General features: G+C 45.3%; 1 protein-coding gene across 2 annotated transcripts in view; it reads right to left on the bottom strand.

The window, feature by feature from the left end:
• AATF (apoptosis antagonizing transcription factor) overlaps positions 1-20,389 on the bottom strand; it is a 102,600-nt gene that overhangs the window by 5,238 nt on the left and 76,973 nt on the right. For both annotated transcript variants that reach the window (XM_008695590.2, XM_040640951.1), the window contains one exon: positions 20,309-20,380. In XM_008695590.2, the coding sequence (XP_008693812.2) occupies positions 20,309-20,380 (72 nt within the window). The remainder of the gene's footprint in view (positions 1-20,308; positions 20,381-20,389) is intronic.

Here is a 20,389-nt window from a genome sequence, read left to right as displayed (position 1 = left end):
GTGGCCCGGAATGCAGCCTGACCCTATTGTGCTGGGGAGCAGAGGGCAGGCAGAGGGGCGCAGGCGAGGAAACGGGGGTCTCTAGTACTACGCGGGGATTGTGCCTAAGAACAGGCCAGCAGCAGCACTGAACTACCGACCAGCTCCGAGGCCTGGAGACAGGGGCCGCAGCCTCACCCGCAGCTCCGCTCCCTCCGTCCTTCCTCCGCCGGGCACCTGCCCGCCCGCCCCGGCCAGCCCGCGGGCACAGGCTGCGTGGAGGGCGCTGCTGACCGCACGCAAACGGGAGGCACGAAGCCCCACTTGCAGAGGCGGTGGCTTCCAGATCACCAGCTCCATCACCCGGAGGACAGCGGCCGGAGCAGGCCTCCCGGGATCTCGCGGTGGCCTATTTGCCCACAAGTACAAGTCTCTCTGGTCACTTCCCCGCACAAAACGACACGGCACGGAGGGGATGGCGACCAGGACAAAAGGACAGTATGGCTTTAAGGCTGCGCGGGCCGACGAGAGGACCTGCTCGGCTGCCCGGACCCCGTCATTACGGCGAGTGCCTCCGCTCGGCGCGGCGACATCGGGAGCCCGCCCGCGCCGGTGACCGGCCGCAGCGGGGTTCGCGTGTCGGGAGCACGAGTGAAATGCTGAAACCCGTGTTTTGATAGAACATCATTTCACACGCAGGTGGACAAAGCTGACAAACATATGCAGCTGTTCGTGGCAAAGCAACTTGGAAGGCTGAGGGGTCTGGGGTCTTACAACAGTTTGAGGGAGAGAGACACACACACACGAAGAGCAAGGGATGGTTCCGATCTAAAACCTCCGATGTCACTGCAGCCCCGGGCCCTCCTCAGTGACCGGCTCTACCGTCACAGCATCTCAACCCCCCTGCCCCCCCCATTCCAGTCTCACTGTCGCTGACCAAGAACAGGGCGACGGCCTGGAACGGACTTTCCCGTTCCCCCCTCTGCTGTTTCTCAGCCCCAGCGGGGCACCACCAGGACGAAGCCCCCCGGCGCCAACGGCTCTGCTCAGTGCGGCCCCAGCGCGCCGTTCCCCGCAGAGGCTCCTTGCGGTGGCCCACGCGGCGGGCGGGGGGCCAAGGCGGCCACGCGGTGTGGGGGCCGGGCCGGAGTCTGCCTGCCCACCTCCTGCAACAGTTCTACAAAATCACGTAGCCCCCTCACAAACAGGAATTTTTCTCACTAAATTTAATAGTCACAAAGGACATAATTACCAGGATCTTGTGAATACTAACTTTTGGAATAAAACTTGTACATTTCTTCTGTAAAGCACCCAATGGAATGTACGTGCCATACTGACTTGATACCCATCATCATTCATTTAAATAACACATAAACATACTCTTTACCTTGGAAATTTTATAGCTTTCTCTCCTTTTTAAACTTGTATTTCCATTTGATTTTTCCCTACAGATTTTTGTCCTAATTCTTTTATGCTTGAAAGTCTTTTATTGATCACCCGATTATACTTCTTGGCCACAAAAAATAAGTATGTAAATTGAAACACTTTTTGAAATTTCAGCGGTTGAAATGAAAATATTTTCATCTCTTGACACCATAAGGCTCTAAGTAATTAAAAAAGTACTTCTGGATTGTGGTATTATTACACAATTATTATTATTAGAATACAATCGACATATACAATAGTAAAATAAACCATATTATAATTTTGGTGAAAATTTAATGCACGTAACTGTGTAAAACGTTACTGGAACCGCATGTCTTCATGCTACGGACGAGGCCTGTCGCGTACCCGTGGTGAGCAGTATTTATCGCCGGAATGAAAGAGTGCTCAGCATCCAGGCCATTCCTGTCTGTCGGATTTTGCAAACACAAGTGCAGAGACACCTCGTCATGTGAACAAGCACACGGGGTCAGGGGAGTTTTGTTACAGCAATGTCCCCCAGTCCTTTTGATTCCTTCTGAATTACATACCCCCCAAAACCGCACAGTGATTTACCACCAAAAACTGATTTTAATGATGTGCCAGCTGACAGCTCAATTAGGGTGTCCTGCAGCTCTGTAGGAAATAGAGCCCTGGACCCCTCCGAGCCACAGGGCCTTGTTCCCCAGTGCTGGGGCCCTCCATTCTCAATCCCCGCATCCGTGCCGTGAGGCCCGCTCCTGCTCAGCGCCCAGGAGCGGGAACCCTCCACGTCAGAGAGAGGAGGGGCTCGGTGGGCTGCGCAGCAGGTGGGGGGACAACTGTGACAGGCGAGACCGGAGGCCCTGGCCCAGGTGCATTCTCCAGCTGCCCCACTCGGGGAAAGAACACACATCTGGAAATCTATTCTCCAAAAATGTGTATGTCCTTTCCCCTTGGGGAGTCTCTGCACACCCCAGTGTGAAGACTCAGGGCCGGGGAGCACTGCGTCTCCCCCACACGCACACACGCACACGACGTGGCGCCAGTGCTGAGGGGAAGGCAAAGGCATCTTCAAAAAAAAGGAACCTGTCCATATCCCTTTCCCCATCCCAAGGAAAACAAAACTAAAAATAAAACTGGGTAATAAAAAGGCACCATGGGACAGCGGGTCAGACTGCCTTCTGCCACACAGAACATTTTCCCCTGCAGCATCTTTCCGAACCGGGATTTAGCCATGCAGAGAAGCTCAACTATCAATCCTTCAGGTTAACCTTGTCTCCGTCTGATTCTCTAGGGTAAGTGTACAGTTTAATACTTGAGGTCCCCTTAAGGCTATGCATAATGAACTTGGTTAAAAAAAAAAAACATAATTCCTGCTCCCTATCACTTCAAGAATCAAGATTTGAATCACTGAGCTGAAACACCTTCCCCCGTTACCCTTCCCCCACCCTCCCGGCCTCAATGGCCAGTGGGAATGTCCACTGTGGAAAATGTATTAATGTTCGTATCATGCAGGAGAATAACCTACAGAGTAATTAACAAGACTTGGACCTAAGGTAGAAGGTCGATAGCAGGGGCCCTTCCTTGAATTAAAATTTAACTTACCCTTTATTGCAACCTACAAAAGCAAGTAATGAGCACTAACATTTTTATTTCTTTTAAACTGTCATTTAGGCTGTAGAGGGGATAATTACCTATCTCTAGTGTAGTAAGGTTTTATAACCCTTAGTGAGGCATTTTCTAATTTAATATTTTTACTATATTATCATAAAACCTGTTTCTGGAAAAAAAATGATCATGGATTAGCAGCCATTTTCCATAAAGACAGAATGTGTGTGTGTGTGTGTGTGTTAGGATTCGGCTTATTTATGACATGATTCTTCTGGAGAGACTCAAAGTACCGCAGTCGAGGGATCTGTGGGGTACAATCACTTGGGCGGTGGGCGAGGTCTGAAGCAGCCCTCCATGAGGCGGGAGCAGGAGGCGTGTGTAAGAAGACTGGGGTGCACCTGCGTATTTGCACCCCAATGTGTTCCTTTCGGTTCTCCACGTGCACTTCCCACTGACCGCAACATAAACCCGTGTCTTTCACGGTGTTGCTGGGGCAGTCGGTACAAAGGGGCCCATCACACCATACAGGACGTGTGTGGGGCTTTCAGTTCACTAGGTCAGCGGCCTGCAGCGTCGGGGTCCAGGAGGAACCGCACTGGCCGTGCTCCCGAGCACCGCCCTCCTCCTACTTTGTCTCGGACGCCCCAAAGCTTCAGGGACATCCCTGAGCTCTACACACCTGTCCCTGCGGCCAGGGGCGGTCACAGAGTGGGAAGCAAGCAGCACAGCCGCTGCTCCCTGGAGAACCCGGCATGGCCCCCCAAGCACACGGCCTTCTCCGAGCAAGTGTTCGGCACAGTTCTGAGCCAGTCCCCCAAATGTGCCAGCGGAGACAGTACTGTGCTTTCCTGATTAAAATTATACACATAATTTGCCCTTGATTAATTCGAAATTGTTCATTTGTTGCTTCATGGTGTGTGGGGGGCTCTTCCCAAAGACACCTGACACAACCCCGAGCACGCCGTGGCCCTTCCTTCCTTGCACCGACTCCCTCTCCCTGAGCACCCCGCGCACGCCGCGGCCCCCACACAAGCACGCAGCATCTGCCTGCTTCACTCCAGCCCCTACATGGCCACCAAAGAAGAAAAAGATGAGGACGCACACAAAGCGAAGAGAGACGCAGGGTTCCTTCCGACCAGCGGAATCCCGACCGGATCCGAATCCGCAGGGGTCAGTGTAGGAAGAGGTGGAACAGAAATACGCCCCGACCCGCGGGGTCGCGGGTAACAGCGGTGCTCTGCAGAGTCCCCAGCCACGTTCCTGATGCCTGCCCCGTTCCGCGTTAGTGTTCTGAAAGCCAGGTGCTTACTAGAGCTGCGGAAGCTTGGAAACACGATCAGATGTGGTCCCCACCTCAAAACGGAACGCAAACGTACGATCCATGCCCAACACCCGTCAGACCGCCTGTGTGCACGGCGTCAGGCTGTGTGGCAGACTGCGAGGCCGCGACGACAGCAGGGGCTCCTCCGCTCGTGGCACCCAGCTCGCCGGTCTGTGCCGCCCCCGGGCCCCCGGCTGGCCCTCCAGAGCCCAGAGGAACGCAGCGCGCTGCCCTTCCCTGCAGTGGCCTTTCCATGATGTGAAGTCGTTCCCTAAATAAATCTGCCCTCTGCTAGGTGAAAACCAACCGTTCCTTCCTGCTGTGACGAAGCCCGGGCATCCCGACGGTCAGGCCCTCCGCCCTCCAAGCCCATCCTGACACTCCGGGTGCAGCCTCGCTAGGTCAAAGTGGGCCGAGCGCGGCTCTCTTCCCTCCGCTGTGCTCAGCACTTCCCTGCCTTCACGGAGCTTCGGCTCTCTTCCTAATAGCGCCTGAAAGAGGTATCTTGCCAATCCCTGCTAGACACATACCAATGACCCCAAACAAAGCGATCCTCCGGACCCCGACCCTCTCAATGCTTTGTGGTCAGCTCCCCAAAACACGAGACACAAAATGGTGCCTTCGTTTAATCTTTCATTCCTTCTCCCTCCTCTGACCGAGAGCCATTCTTACTCTGTATCAGTGACTTTACAGGTGAGAGAAAGGTGTGTGAGAAATGCTTCCGTGATCTAACGGGAAATGTTTCGATCCAAATGGCAAGCAATTGCCCTGTGCTCTTTGGGGGCTGTGGTGCAGGGTACACCCTAGCACGTCACAGGAATGGCATCAGAGGCACAGACACGTGCTGGAACCTGTCTCCAAGACTGGATTGTCAGGGGCGCAAGCCAAGTGAAGAGACACACACAGGCAGCTCTTAGGACAACATACAGAAATCATGACGGTAGAAAATTTAGGATTCCTCTCCCTCGCTCTCCTCCCAACATCCCCCAGCAACAAAAAGTGGATCACAGGCTCCTTTCCAGAATCTCATCACAATTCAATACCAACTCCCTCCTCAACACACACACCCAAGAAATGAGATAAAAAGAAAAGAAAGCAACCTTCTCTTAACTAGGACTTATTTCTTAACAGGATCAAGTTAGCCAAGTAGCAGGACTCGGAGGATGCCCACATCCATCAACAATTACCTAAATCTGGAGACAAGGCAAGTCTCCAAGCAGCCGCGGGCTGATCGGCAGCCGCCCGAGTCCGCCACGAGGTGGCAGTACACGACGCGGTTCTAAGGACTCGTCCAGTGGCGTGGCTCCCAGCAAACTGGCCCATAAATTACCTAGTGTGTCTGCCCTCATCACCATCCTCCCCGTGCTTGAAGGAGACTCTAGAAGGTCTGTTCCAATTTGCTCTTTTGGTCGGGTCAGAACTAGGTCCTTCAAACCTCTGCAAATGCTTTTAGCCCTGCAGCTTTAAATTACAGATGGTGACATGCGGCCTCTGGCCTGTCTCCTAAAGATCAGACAGACTAGAGATTTATAAATGTTCACAGAAGCAGGTTGAGGGCCCAAACAAAGGAACTGAAAGGCTCGGGAAAGGAAGGAGAGGGAAGAGGGCCGGGGAGAGACGGAACGGGGGCCGAATCTACACAGGGTTGGTTCCTCACTCGGGCTCCTTCCTGGTCCTCAAGTCAGCTACACTCACTTCGCTTGAACAAAGGAAGGAAAATACTTGAAACTTCTGTTACCCCTACCGCTAGCTCTGAGTCCAATTCTTTTAAAGAAAAATAACTTACCGTGGTGGACTAGCAAAAAAAGGGTAGTGGTGGCAAAGGGTGGGGGGGACGACACTGGCACTCCAGACAAAAGGGATGTGGCCTCCTTCCCTGTGCATTAATATTCCATATTCCTGGGATGATTTCCACTTTCACAGTTTGACTGTTTTATAACAGATTTGATGCGAGAGAAGACAAATGGCCTCGCTCAGGAAAGACGACAAATCATCTCACCGCTTTTAGCAGGGTTTTCTCTTTATTTTTATTTATTTTTATTCTGTGGCTGGGCCGCAGAGCTCTCTGCCTTGCTGGAGATGTTTAATATTAACGTCAGGCCCCCACGATCCTGGCAATAGAGTTGGCCGGTGTTGTGTTTACGGTTTTGTGACTGCTGGCTTCAGGAAGATGAAGCTCCTTGTTCAAACAGCAGCCCCTCTAACAGCTCCTGTTAAAAGCCCGGGGATGCTTCACTGCTTAGACGTGAATCACTTCCTCCAACCGCACTGAAGGGGAGACTGACACGCGAGTTACATTTGTGTCCCTATCAAGGCTGCTGCCCAGCGACCCAGGGCCTCTCAGCTCCAGTTTAACTCCTACTTTTGGGGGTCAGAACACATGGAAATTAGTGAAGGTGTTTACTGGCAACCCACAGAGTTTCAGCACGGCTTTCTAGTACTCCTGGTAATCAGCTGGAGGACTTGTTTAACAAGAAAGCCCAGGACCACTCCAAACAAAAGCAGCGACCACAGGGCACACGAACACCAGGCACCAACCCTGCTGTGGCCGGGCCTGAGGGTGGGGCGTAAGGTACCAGCAGGCCCTCGGGGCCAGGCTCCTTAGCTGCTGACCCTTAAGTCCTGACAGTCTCCGCCCTGGGGTGCAACTGGGGTGCAAGGATCTTGTGTTGTCCTTTGCTCCTCCTCCCTCTTTGTCTTTTTCATACTCCTCCTGGCCGGGAGTATAGACCTTCTCCTAGCCTCTGTTCTTGGCCCTCCTCTCTTGCCTCTTCCCCGCCCCCCCCACCAATCTCATCCACGCTCTCAGCTCTAACAATCTCCACCGCCGGGGTCCGATGCCCTCACCTAGGCACTGTGCCCTGGGCCCTGCAAGGCTACGCTGGCTGTCACCTCAACTCCCATCTGTTAATAATGGCAGCATATTCTTTGTCACTCAAATCCCACACTTAGTTGCTTATCGGCAGGAAGCTCCAGAGTTCCAGGTATTGACAGCACATTTTCTGATTCGAACATAACACACACCCTGAGACAGAGCTCTGGCTTGGACAGTCCACTTGTATTAACTGATAGAATGAAAACTGATGCTGCCCTCCCTCTGTCGATCTTTTTGGTTTTTAGTAGTATCCTTCGAAGAACTTCTTCCTCTTCCCTGTAAATGGGAAATTTGAGAAAAAAGGTTTGTCCCAGACATCTGCCACGTCAACCCTCCCCAGGAGTAGCGACCGGGACCCTGTGGCCTCCGGGTGTCCGCAACAGGGCATCTCCCCCAACCTGGGTCACCGACCAGTCACTGCAGCCAGCAGTCTGATGACCTTGGCCAGCTAGAAGGCGGGTTTTAAAAAGCCCAACGGCTAAGTGTAAAACGAGGAGTTTGCATCTCCGCCGCTGGAGTCTGTTCGGGGGCCTAGCTGTGCCTCCCATGTAGGACTGGGCGGTGGGCGAGGAGGCGGAGGGCTGCCAAGTGCGTGTAGGAGAAAACGTGTATCGATTTCTTCTTTCTTATAAAGGAGCACAAAGCGCTGAAGAACAATTGCGCGTCTCTGCAGCATTTCACATTCCACGTGAGACAAAGGCCCAGCCCCCACCAGGCTGAGAAGCGGAAAGGGGAACCACACAGAGCGGCAGTCTCCTGGGTGTCAGCGGCCACCACGCTGTCCAGGCCCACTACTGGGACTCCGAACACCTCAGGCCACGAACGCCTCCCCTGCCTCTGATCAAGTAATTTCCCTCACTGGGCTGATGCTGCTTCATCTATATTGGAGAAGAAAGAGCCTTCAGTCTTATTTACCTTTTAAGTGGAGGTGCCCAGAGGGTAAAAGAGTTAATGTTTATAAAGTGTTCTGCTCCCCAGAGGGAGACAATGGATAAAACACAAGGTGTGGTTATGGCTCATTCAAGACCTCATTTCCAGGGTAGTTAGTAATAGCTTCCCATTACAAATGCAGCGCTTCCCAGGACCTTGAACTCAACGTACAATGAGGCAATGCCCTTTATCTAAATATCCTTTTTTGGTTTGACACTTACTACCAACACTAAAAATAACAAAAGGTAAACCAGGGACTGTTACGCCTTGCTAACGCACATCCAGAATCCATTCCACACGGTTTTCTTCTTAAATCAAACAAATCCAGCAAGCAGTCCAAAAAACTGACCTAAAGCTGTAACTGGTCATCACAGAGCCCTGTCTATGTTCTCCGTATTTCCACAGTAACCAATAATTTGTAGGAGGGCCACCAGAAACCAAATCCAGTGTAGGTCCCACAGGCAAGACGGACAGGAGGAAACCTCCTACAGAATACAAAGTTTATAGTGTGCGCTCTTGGAAGTGACAGAAATACAAGAGTGTTCTTGAAAGATCTTTTCCCAAGGTTCATCCTCCATAAAAATGACCTCAAAAACTCTCTAAGTAAAGGGTTGGGAATGAGGAGTCCCAGAGCTGGACTCTTCATTTCCGGGCATCTTCCGACATGGCCAAGAGCTAAGAACATGGCGCTCGCGTGCCATGTTTTGCCCGGAGACGGAACCCACAGCTCCTCAGGGGCGCGGCCAGGGGGCGAATGCAGCATGCGATCTAGACAGGGACGAGGTGCTGGGGAGCTGGGGAAAGGATATTAAAGGAGTTAGAAGATTTGGAGATTTCGGTGAAAGAGGCAAAAACTTCTGTTCATCTGTCTTATAGGACTGTTTGCAAAAATAGTCTTACCAGCAAATTGTAAATAGACTTATAAGCTGAAAGCCTTTAAAGGCATTTCAGACAGGAGACCTACAGCCAACTTTTTTCAGTTTGCACAGAAATGGCTATGTTTGTGCTGCAGGCAAAGGGACAATGATATTTACCCATGTGAAAACATACATTTTCTTTGTTTAGGTAATTGTACAGATTACGTTTAAAATAGTCCTCCTCAGAAACAAAAAATTTAAAAGAACATTTCATTCTCAAGACTCTCACAAGCAAGGACTATTTTGGCTTCGTAAAAAAGGAGACGAAGTCACCAAGGGAAGCATCCTCTGGGGTCGCGCCGCATGAGCGCCGGGGCAAAACGCGCTCAGGTGCCCTCCCGCGCTAGTTCTCTAGCTTCGGGAGGCTGACATCAACGTGGAAAGGACATGATATGGTTTTGCAAATAATACTTGTGCTACAAAAATGTTATGCAATAAGGCAAGATAAAACTAGAAGCAAAACATATTTTCCAAATGTATGAGCATAAAACTTTGATACAAAACCAAATACGAGATTACAGTACACATATGCACGCTACTTTGACTTACAAGTTAAGCATTCTTGTTCTTTTTTCCTAAAGTTTATTTATTTAAGTGATCTTTATACCCAATGTGGAGCTCGAACTCACGACCCTGAGATCAAGAGTCGCATGCTCTCCGACTGAGCCAGCCAGGCACTCCATAAGTTAAGCGTTCTTAGCGAGAAGATAAACCCCCATATCAAGTGCTTTTGTGAGCTGTAATAAAGAGCATTAAAGAAGAACAAATAAAGTAGGGGTTCAAGGAAGAGCGAGCCCCCAGCTCAGTGTGGAAAGGGGACTCATAGGTCTCCCCAGAAAGGCTGTGTTGGTTGAGGGCTCTGAACATCCCAACCAAGGTGAGGAAGGGGTGAGGAGATGCCCTGGGTTAGGTGAGCAGAATGGAAACACAGGAGTGCAAGAAGTGTGTGGGGGGGTGTTCTGGGGACAGCACAAGGTGTACATACCCAAACGTGATGAGGGGAGAGAGGGAGCAAGGCCTTGAGGGGCAGGGTCGAGAGCACAGGTTCAATTCTACAGGCAACAAGGAACACATGCTCGAAGCGGTATTCTAGGAAGGTCTCATCTGGCGAGACACAGAGCTGATTAGATCAGACTGGTGGTTAAGGGACTGCCGGTGCAATAGTCCATGTGGGAAGTATAAAGAAAGGTCTGACTTAAAAAGAGACAGAGACAGACAGTAGAGGCCACTGAAATGTATCAACAGGCAAGCAAAATGGGAAAAAATCTGCAAAAATTAGGAAATATGGTATATAACCATAATAGATAGAATTCATACAAATTGCAAAGAAAAACTAAAACTCAAAAGAAAAATAATGAAAGGATAAAGCAGAAATATGAATGATTAATAAATACATGGACTCTTCAAATTTACTCTTAAATGAGAAAATAAACATTACTTAGTTCAGTGTCCAGTACCCCGTAGATCAGTAAAGTGTCTGTCACTTGTTATAAACTTATAAAAAAATAACTTTCAGCACTTCAAAATTGAAAATACTTTCGAAACATAACCCTTCATATGACCGAAGGTGTAATGACAAGCCTCAGCTGGCAAGGGAGCAACGGCATGTAAATTAGTCGGACCAATCAAGAATCATTCAAAAGTTATGCCTCTGACCCAAGAATTAGTCTTCCAAGAATCTATTCTAAAGACACAGCAAAACTTAAAATACAGACTTCCGCACAAATATGTTCACTGCAGTATTACTTAAAGAGAAATAAAAATAATCAGAAACAACCTAAATGTCCAACAATATTTCATAATTGGATATTACATATTACAATGTCTTTTAAAAACTTAATGCTGTTAAAATGCTTATAACATAAAGTTCATCAAAAAAGGGGATTCAAACATATATATAAATATATCTTTATAAAACACATACACAAAAAAATTCTGTAAGAAAACATATGAAAGTATAAATGTCAACTCTCAATAGCACATAAGAGATGAATTTTTCTTTGTCTTTTCTGTATTTTCCAAATTTTCTTCCATACGCATGTATTGTTCTTATTACAGGGGGAAAAGAAGATACCACCTCTAAGGAAAGTAGGTGACAGGCAGCCGAATACGGGCAAGCTGTAAGGGCAAGCTGACTGATACTCTAAATGAGGTTTCAAAGCTGATTATAAGGATCAGGGTCTTTGTAACCAGAAGAATGGTGTGGGCATAAGAGCAGGTCTAGAAATTCAGTGATTCATACTAAGATGTGAATGAGGTGTTAGGCAACCCCCCCTCCCGTGTAAAAAGCACCTCTATTTTAAAACAAAAAAAGGAAAAGAAAAAGTCATTTTAATCCAAAAGGGTCTCCCCCGCCCACCCCCAAACAAGTGTTTAATTGAGAGAAAGGTTCTTCTACGTATACTGAGGATGGGGAGAAGGAGCTTCCCTCTGGCGCGCCATTCCCAGACATTTCTGAAAGCTTGCTGATGCCTTGTAAACAGCAGCAGGTTTGAATTCACATTCCCAAATGCACAGATCAGGTCCACTACTTACTTGCTGTTTAACTTGGGCCAGTTACTTAATAGCTCTATGCGTCAGGGTTCTTTTTTGTTTTTTTAAAGATTTTATTTATTTGAGAGACAGAGACAGCGACAGAGAGCACAAGCAGGGAAGAGAGAGAAGCAGACGCTGAGCAGGGAGCCCAACTCGGGGCTTGAACCCAGGGCCCCAGGATCACGACCTGAGCCAAAAGCAGATGCTAAACCGACTGAGCCACCCAGGTGCCCCTTCTTCTTCTTCTTCTTCTTCTTTTTTCTTAAAGTAGGTTCCACACCCGATGTGGGACTCGAACTCACAATCCCAAGATCAAGAGTCGCACGCTCTACTGGCTGAGCCAGCCAGGCACCCTTATGCCTCAGTATTCTTATCATAAATGGCAGATAATGTCAACCACTTCAGTGGTTTCTTCGAAGGACTGAATGAAAAGGTACATGAAGGGCTTAATGCAGGGTCTAGTACATAGTAAATGCTCAGTAAGTGGAATATGATGTTATTACTCTGTGTCATTTCATTGCCCATCAGAAACAGGGTAGCTCAGGGTGAAGAACTCAGAGCAAAGGATGAATGCACTTAGAAACAGAAATGGTCTACAGATCTTAGCAACCTAACATTGGCTCAGCGATCATTGTGGGAAATGTAGGACTTAATCTAAATTAGGTGAAAAACATTTAGCTATTGCCTATCCACCTGCAGGATACTTGGCTGTGATTAATACAATGTTGTAAGATAATATATTTTAAAAGACAGTAATAATAAAATGCCAGAACTTAAAAACAATAAGTTCTTAAGAGAAACATTTATAACCACTTTAAAGAATGTGAAAGATCCCTTTGGGGGAAAAAAAGGATTCACGATCCTTTGAAGAAATGACAGGAACTTAACCGAATGAGAACTATAGTCAAGAAGCCCCATTCTGAGGAAAGATTTATCTGTTCAACATCCACAATCTCTTTCTAGAAGATGTGCTTTTATCACTCTACATCCTGCTTGGAACCAAGGCTTCAATTTGAGAATGCAAATTCACTAGAACTGTGTAAGACTGAACAGCAGCAAATCAGGAAAAACAGAAGAAACAATCACAGTTTTCAATCCAGTTTTAAAACTCCGGCCCACGTCTCAGCTTTGAACTTGAGAACGTTTCCTTTGTCCTTTCTGACATTACCGGAGGAGGAAGGCCCCACGCCTCCTATCTCTGTGCTGGACGCCATCTTTAATGATGATATATGGGGGTCCTTTCCCCTCAGCACTGCTGGGGGGTCAAACGTGTGATGCCGCCCACCCGAGTATCAACAAGCGAATTATAAACTGTGTCAATCCGAGTTAATGCAAAGCTGTAATCCTCTTTAACAAGAGATCAAATCACTGCTGTGAGTTATGTTCATTCTGTAATCTGATAAGGAAGAGAGGGAACCTCTAATAAAAGAGTAATGGGAGCCTTTAATGACGCTGGTAAGAGGCAGCACCAGGGAAAATATTGCTCTCGTTCCTGCTGATTAGATCAATGTTGCATATTTGCCCGGACTTGTTTCACCTGTCAGAATAACCTGTATCTTTTTAGGAGATAAGAAGCCTCAGAGAAAGCATCTGTATCTTAACCATTCTCGCTTGCAAGTCTTTAACCAACCACACACGCTCTGTGGAGGGTACTTCTGGGCTTATTAGCTGATGTGCTCTCAAATGCCAAGCAAACTACCAGAATACTTCCCCATGATGCAGTGTACATTTCTATTACATAAAGGGGTAAAGTAGGCAGATGGAGTAAAAAATGGCCTATGTAACCTCTGGGTTACCAACTGGGGGGAAAAGAGCATCATCGGGAGAGTGGTAGAATGTGCCCATGTCTAGGGTGCAGACCCACACACAAAAATGGCAAGCCGAAGATAAATTGCCTGTACGAATTCCATTATACCAAGGCACCTCAAGAACAACGGGGCAGTGATGTTGACAAAGCACTTTACAAGGCTGGATTACCTTTGTACATTTCCTTTCTAAAACTCCAGATGTAAAACAGTAAAGTACTTGCTGTTTAGTGGTCATCATGAAAGGGTCCTCTCTTCGTTCTCTTTTAACGCCAGCAGCTTCATAGAAGGAGTGGGAAAAGTGGTTCTTTACTGTGGGGAAGAAAACTGGGGGCTAACATGGAAATTCTTACTGTTTCTACTGAGAATTTAAGTTCTTTGCAAAGGAATAGGGTACCTATAAAGTGTTAATACTGCTATCATTTTTGTAATAAGAAACACAGCTTCTCAGGAAAATACTTAATAAGCTAACCTCGAAACCGATGGTCCCCGAACAGAATTTATGTAAGAGCCGCTGTCCGAAGCAGCAGCGCATGCGAGGTGGACACGACGTTTCTTTGGAGCGCACCAGGCCGCCAGTGGCCACGCAGACCCTCGCCGGGCCCACAGCCAAAATGCTCTGGGGAGGGGTGTGCCACGAGACGGAGTGCCGGGTGCACGTGGATTTCCTTCCCAAATCTGAGGCGGTGGCCACCGGTTTGGAACATATCTTGCTTGACCTGTCTCAGAGGTCTTGCCCAGAATCTGCTTCTCCTATTTGTCACACCAGCATTTTATATCTGACCTACGTCGACAAATGAGGAAGAATTCACTTCTTTATAAATCCTGCCTCGGAAGGTCTTTGAAAAACACAGGCAAACCCCCCCACCCCAGCCCTCTCTCTCCCTTAGCCCACTGATAACCCTGTCTCTCCAGTATCACACAATACTTTCCCTCTTAGCAAAGATGACCCCAAAGGGCAAACGGCAGTTGCTCTGGAGCTGAGCTGCCCCGCGCCAAGAGTACCAAGGGCTTGGCAAAGTCAGCGATCATCGTTAGGCTCTGGTAACTTCCTTCCTTGCATGCAAACACGTAACACACGGGCAAAGCGGCATTTCTTTGGTTTTCTCTCAATACTGGGGATGTTCAGCGGGCCTGCAACAGAAACCACGCGCCTGCCTCCTAATGCAGTAAAGATCTACTGGCCCAGCACGTAAAGAGTATCAGGGCTTTCGTGAGACTTTCACTAACACAGGCAACCTGAAAGCACATAAAAAGCATTGAAATTAGTACCCAAAGTTTATCTACAAAGAAATGTCCCCAAAGGGAAATGTCGTAACAGGGGGACACAAACTGGCTACTTTGCATTTAAAAGGTTTAAAAAAAAAAAAAGATCTCTTGAAGAAAATTCCTAGCATGAGAAAAGAATATGTATCAGCAGAAATTAACTAAACAGATAACACTACACAGACCACATCACAGGAGAAACAAAATGAAGATGCCATTGCCTTTTAAAGATCCTTTTAAAGATAACACTTCTCTCTCCACTAAGGGTATTTTAATACCCCGTGTTAAAGATCTCTTCTATCCTCTCCCTTAATGAGAACTATGTTCCAGTTTCAATTCAATTTGACCAAGCGCAAATTTTTTTTAGCTCAAATTGGATGATTTTAGCTCAAACTGGGGATTCAAGAACGAGTAAATGGCACTCAGATTCTGTCCCGCTTCTCCCCCCGAAAACCCAAGCATGGGGGAATTTAGCCACGTGTAGAACAATAAACTGGAACCAAGGGACAAAGAGAAAGGGTTCTCTCTCCAGACCTGGCTAAGGTAGGAACCACAGGCGGAGCTGCTTCTGGGAATAAGAAATCAAAAGTGCTACAAAATGTATGTGTACTTTACCATGATTTAAAAAGGGGGCAGAGGGTAATGGGAAGAGACCCTAGGCAGGTACTAAAAAGCCAGTTTTATCCATATGGTCCCTACGGTGGAAACCATAAGGAAAAGATCTTTCATTCACATACTTCAACACAGAAATAATCAACACCTTCCCGTTTCCTCTGTATATTATATATATAATTTTCAAATCGAAAATGTCCTTTTCTTTTTCTGTTGATAAAAGGCAGTATAAGCTTACTGCAGAAAAATTTCGAACACTATGAAAATACATAGACTAGAAAGTAAAATGCGTTTTCTACTCCCTCCACCCAGCAACAAATATGTGGAGTCTGATATCCATTATTTCAGATTCATACTTTTTAATGTAACTTTTTTTTTTTAATGTAACTTCTACGAATACGTTCTTATGGCAAAAGACCGGATCAAAACAGAAGCATAAAAAACAAAACACTGAGTTTCCCTCACCGCCCTTCCTTCATGCCATTCCTTTCCCCACAGGTAAACAGTGTCAATATTATGATGCATATGTGGTCTTCCTAGACATTTCCCTAACCACTGTAACATATACATACATATCTATACATATATGCCTGTTGAATCTCTATTTTCAAAACATAAGGGGATCATGTTACAAACATGGTTTCTTTTTCTAGTTAACAAAATAACCTGGAAATTTGATAGTATAATCAATTTTTTTAAAGGTATCACTTTTCTTTTCCTATCATACATACCTATTTACTCAAAAGATGGATTATAATATAGTATTTTGTAGCTGAACATTGTTAATACAATGTCACTTCATCCTTTAACAGCCGTTTACAATTTCATTGAATGATCTTACTGTGATTTATTTAACTAGTTGCTTATTGAAGGTCATTGAGGTTGTTTATTCCCCCATTATAAATCATGTTGCAACAAAGGTTCCTGTTTTGTTCTGTATTTCCTATTTATTTATTTTTAAATAGTTTTTTAAGATTTATTTATTTGAGAGAGAGAGAAAGGGGGGGAGAAAGTGGAAGAGAGGGCCAGAGGGAGAGAATCCCTCAAGCTCAATCTCAAAACCCACGAGATCATATTTATTTACTTATTTATTTTACTGAAGTACAGTTGACACACAATGTAAAGATTCTTCATACGAATATATGTGCCGACTCGCTATACTTCCTCAGGTCAATTCCTAGAAGTAGATTTTTCTGGGTCATCAGATAAGTATACATTTAAAATTCTGACACACATTGCCAAACAGCCCTCCAAAATCATTTTGCCAATTACATTCCCAACAATGGTACAAGGAAGCGTCTGTTTCCCCACACCATCAACACAGGAGGTTACCAAACTTTTAATGTTTTATAATTTAATAGGGGAAAAAATGAAATCTCATTTTAATTTGCATTTCTTTGATTAATGAGGTTGACAGTCTTTGTTTTTTAGCTATTTGAGATTTTTTTTTAATGATTTCTAAGTTTGCTTGTTGACATGCTTTGCCCGTTATTTTTACTGGGATTCTTAGAGACTTGTAAAAATTCTTTACGATTTTACATAGTAAAGAAAAATGCCATATATTGAACTTTTTCGTGCCAGTCTGTCATTTACTTATCACTTTGTTTTCGATGTCTTTTTCAATGTGACTTTCAGGTCGTCAGATCTATTAATATTTTTCCCTACGGCTTCTGGCTTCTGGCCTTGGTATCATGCTTACAAAGTCCTTCTCTATCTCAAAATCATAAAAAAATTCTCTATTCATACATGCACACCAAGAATGACAGATCTGTAACTTAGCAAACCCAAAACTATTCATTTGAAGAAAAGTATTATGCGCCGATATTGGTATTCTAACAACTACGAACGTGTCCAATTCCTCAGTGATATTTTGTGGTATACAAAGCAGGAGACAAAAAGGTGTAGTGCCAGACTGTCACCAGTTATGGTATTACCCAAAGAAAAACAAAATAGGTCAAGCTATGACTGCCTCCTTCTGCCCTGAGAATCTGGATACTAGAAGCAGAGAGAGCTAATGCCCAGTTCCTTTACCCCCAGTTAATCTGGCTTATTCAGACTATGGAGCCCAAGCAGTAATGTGGATAAATGCCTCTTCTCCTTACGAAACACAATGGGAATAGAGTGCACTGTGGCAAAAACACATGCTCCGTTCTCCAGCTACAAGACTTTTATTAAATTCCTTGTTAAGTGGGCTAAACGAGCTGGAGAACAATGCTGATAATAAGCAATCAGTCCACAAGGGACAGCCTTTTCTCCCCCAGAAACACTGAATGCCAGAAGGACTATTACCCAACAAACATTCCCAACCCCTTCTCCCCTGCCTGCCCCACCTGAAGTAGCCAGGTAGTACAGTTCTAACTAATGAGATATGAGACGTTTGGAGGGGATTCTAGCGAAGCTTTTACTTTTCTGATAAAAGAGAGCAGATAAATCTGACACCACTTCTTTCCTCTCTTCTTCCTACCGTGAACATGTTTCATGGCTAAAACTGCAGCCGCCATCTTGGGACCACAAGAGAAAGACTAAGAGATGCTGGCCCTTATATCACTGAGAAGGGAAAACCACTGCCAATAATTTCATGCTACCCCTAAAATTTTTCTGTCAAAAAAATAAACTCATTTGCTTATGCCTCTGTAGGCAGGTTTTATTTATTTATTTTTTAAGACTTTATTTATTTATTCAACAGAGATAGAGACAGCCAGCGAGAGAGGGAACACAAGCAGGAGGAGTGGGAGAGGAAGAAGCAGGCTCATAGCGGAGGAGCCTGATATGGGGCTCGATCCCATAACGCCGGGATCACGCCCTGAGTGTAGGCAGGTTTTAAGATTCTTGCAGACCAAGTCCAACATAATCCTAAATACAGTGATTTTCAAATCATCTTTGGCTAGCATTTGGTAGCAACCCTCAGAAATTTTGTGAATAAATAAGATTCAGGAAAACTAAGTGCCCCTGGGATATTAGGTGATTCAAGAAAAATCCCAACTACGAAGGACAAAAAGTTGTTTCTAAATGATCTAGTAGTAATACTGTATTCAAAAGACGCCACTAATATTATGCTGAGTTTCACACTTTATGCCTGCGGTAATCATGTTTCCTTAATGGGTTTGTTTTCGTTTTTGAGCGTCTAGTCTTCCTTTCCTGTTCATATAATCTCCCATGTTGTCTTGACAGGGATTGCAAGTTGCACTCAATTTACTCTGTACTTTCAAAAAAACAGAGTAGATCCAGAAATAAATGGAAACAAATAAACAAAAAAACCCCAGCCAGACAAAGGCATTCATTTGCAAAGCACAGGAGAGGACGTGAAGTCACAAAGTTTTGAGTACAAATGTACTCAGGACCCTCCATAAGCTCTTTTGTACTCAAAGTACTGAACAAAAGCAAACAAAAAATAAGTAATTACTGTGTTCACCTCAACTTGCAGATCTACTTTTTAGGCCAGGATAGAAAATCTGATGAGGCTTAGTAGCAAATGAAATATTCTCAAATAAAAAGGTTAAGTGTACTTTGAAATATAAAGCTGGCAAAACCCTTATGTGCTTACCCTAGGACCAATAATTTCACTTGGTAAAGATTTATGCTTACAAATGTCTATCACAACATTATTTACAATAATTAAAAATCATTTAAATGTCCAACAATTAGGGAATGACTAAATAAGCAATATAAAAATGTTATACAGTCATTCAAAATTTTTGAATGTGACTGACGTGAAAATGTTCACAGTATACAAAATATTTAAGAGAAAAAATTCACAACAGAATACAATTTTAGTCATATTCTAAAGAAAAACAAGAACATTCTCAAAGGAAACTCATAACGACTGAAAGGAGGGTGCCTGGCTGGCTCAGTCAGCGGAGCACGTGACCCTTGACCTCACGGTCATGAGTTCGAGCCCCATGTTGGGCACAGAGATTACATTAAAATACATACAGACATACATAAATAGAACGTACAGGAAAAACTTTTTAAAAAGACTGAAAGGAAACATTCAGAGATGCTACAAGTGGCTCTCTCCTGAATGTGTATATATTTACATGCGCACATTTCCTAGCTCCCTCCACTGAGAGCGCCTGGGAACAGTGAAACCCGGTGACAACGAACACCCTTAGCACACAGATCTTGGTTTCTAAATACCAAAATCCACAAGAAAGAATCAGAACTCCTCAGAGAAAGACTGATTCCAGGGCTGGAACAGGGAAAGTATAAGACAAGCCTAGAACACCCTGCTGTGCCAGAAAGTAAGAACATACTCAAGGAATGGGGTCATCTCAAAAGGACAAGAGCCAGCTCGAAAGGGCTTCCATCAATGTGGCACAATTTCAAATAAAAATTAATGACAGTAATTGGTTATAATTCATTGAATAAAATAGGAAAGCATGAGTTCATACTGATATAAATGAATAAATGAATGGCAAACAAATGAAAGAGAAGCAACTGGCTAAATAAGTAATATAAAAATATTACAATGTAGCAGAATCCTAGCTAATATAGAAGCAATCAGTCTTTAAAAATGGCTATCTATTAATTGCAATATTGAGGACAGATTTTTTGCATACATTTCTATCTTGTTTCTGTTTATAAAATGAGCATGTACTTCTTTTGTAAAATACAAAAAAAAAAAAAAAATCCTCAACAGCAGCCTGAACAAACACAACATAATGCACATCTCTAGAGCAGTCTCTAGAGACATTCTAAAAAGGAGAGCATATACACAAAACCCCCAGCCGCATAAAGCAAGTGCATGTGCTGTCCTGACCCACCTTTCTGTCCTAGAGAAAAGCCTAGATGTCCTAAGCAGGTGGCTAAAGTTAAAACCAAAACAGCAAAAACAAACAAAAAAACGACCAGAGGCAGCATTCATATTTACGGAAATTTTGGTTTGGTTCCACAGTAATTATGGGGTGAAGAAATGTGACAAGGACCCTTGCTATGATGCCAATGACAAATGGTTAACTGATAAGAAGAAATGGAGAGGGCGACAGGCTGTAGAACAGGTCAATATCAGGCTGTCATGAAGCCATTTGAGACACATAATTAATCTATTACTCACCTGGCATCATCATTCATTGTAGTGTGGTCAATAGGTGCCATGAAGCTCAGTAGCTTGCTGAGGACATGAAACCTAAATAAA

This window comes from Ursus maritimus, unplaced genomic scaffold (assembly GCF_017311325.1).
Source record: "Ursus maritimus isolate PB19 unplaced genomic scaffold, ASM1731132v1 scaffold_24, whole genome shotgun sequence".
In the NCBI taxonomy this organism is placed as follows: domain Eukaryota; kingdom Metazoa; phylum Chordata; class Mammalia; order Carnivora; family Ursidae; genus Ursus; species Ursus maritimus.
The sequence above is the reverse complement of the archived record's forward strand: the minus strand, read 5'-3'. Positions and strand labels throughout refer to the sequence as shown.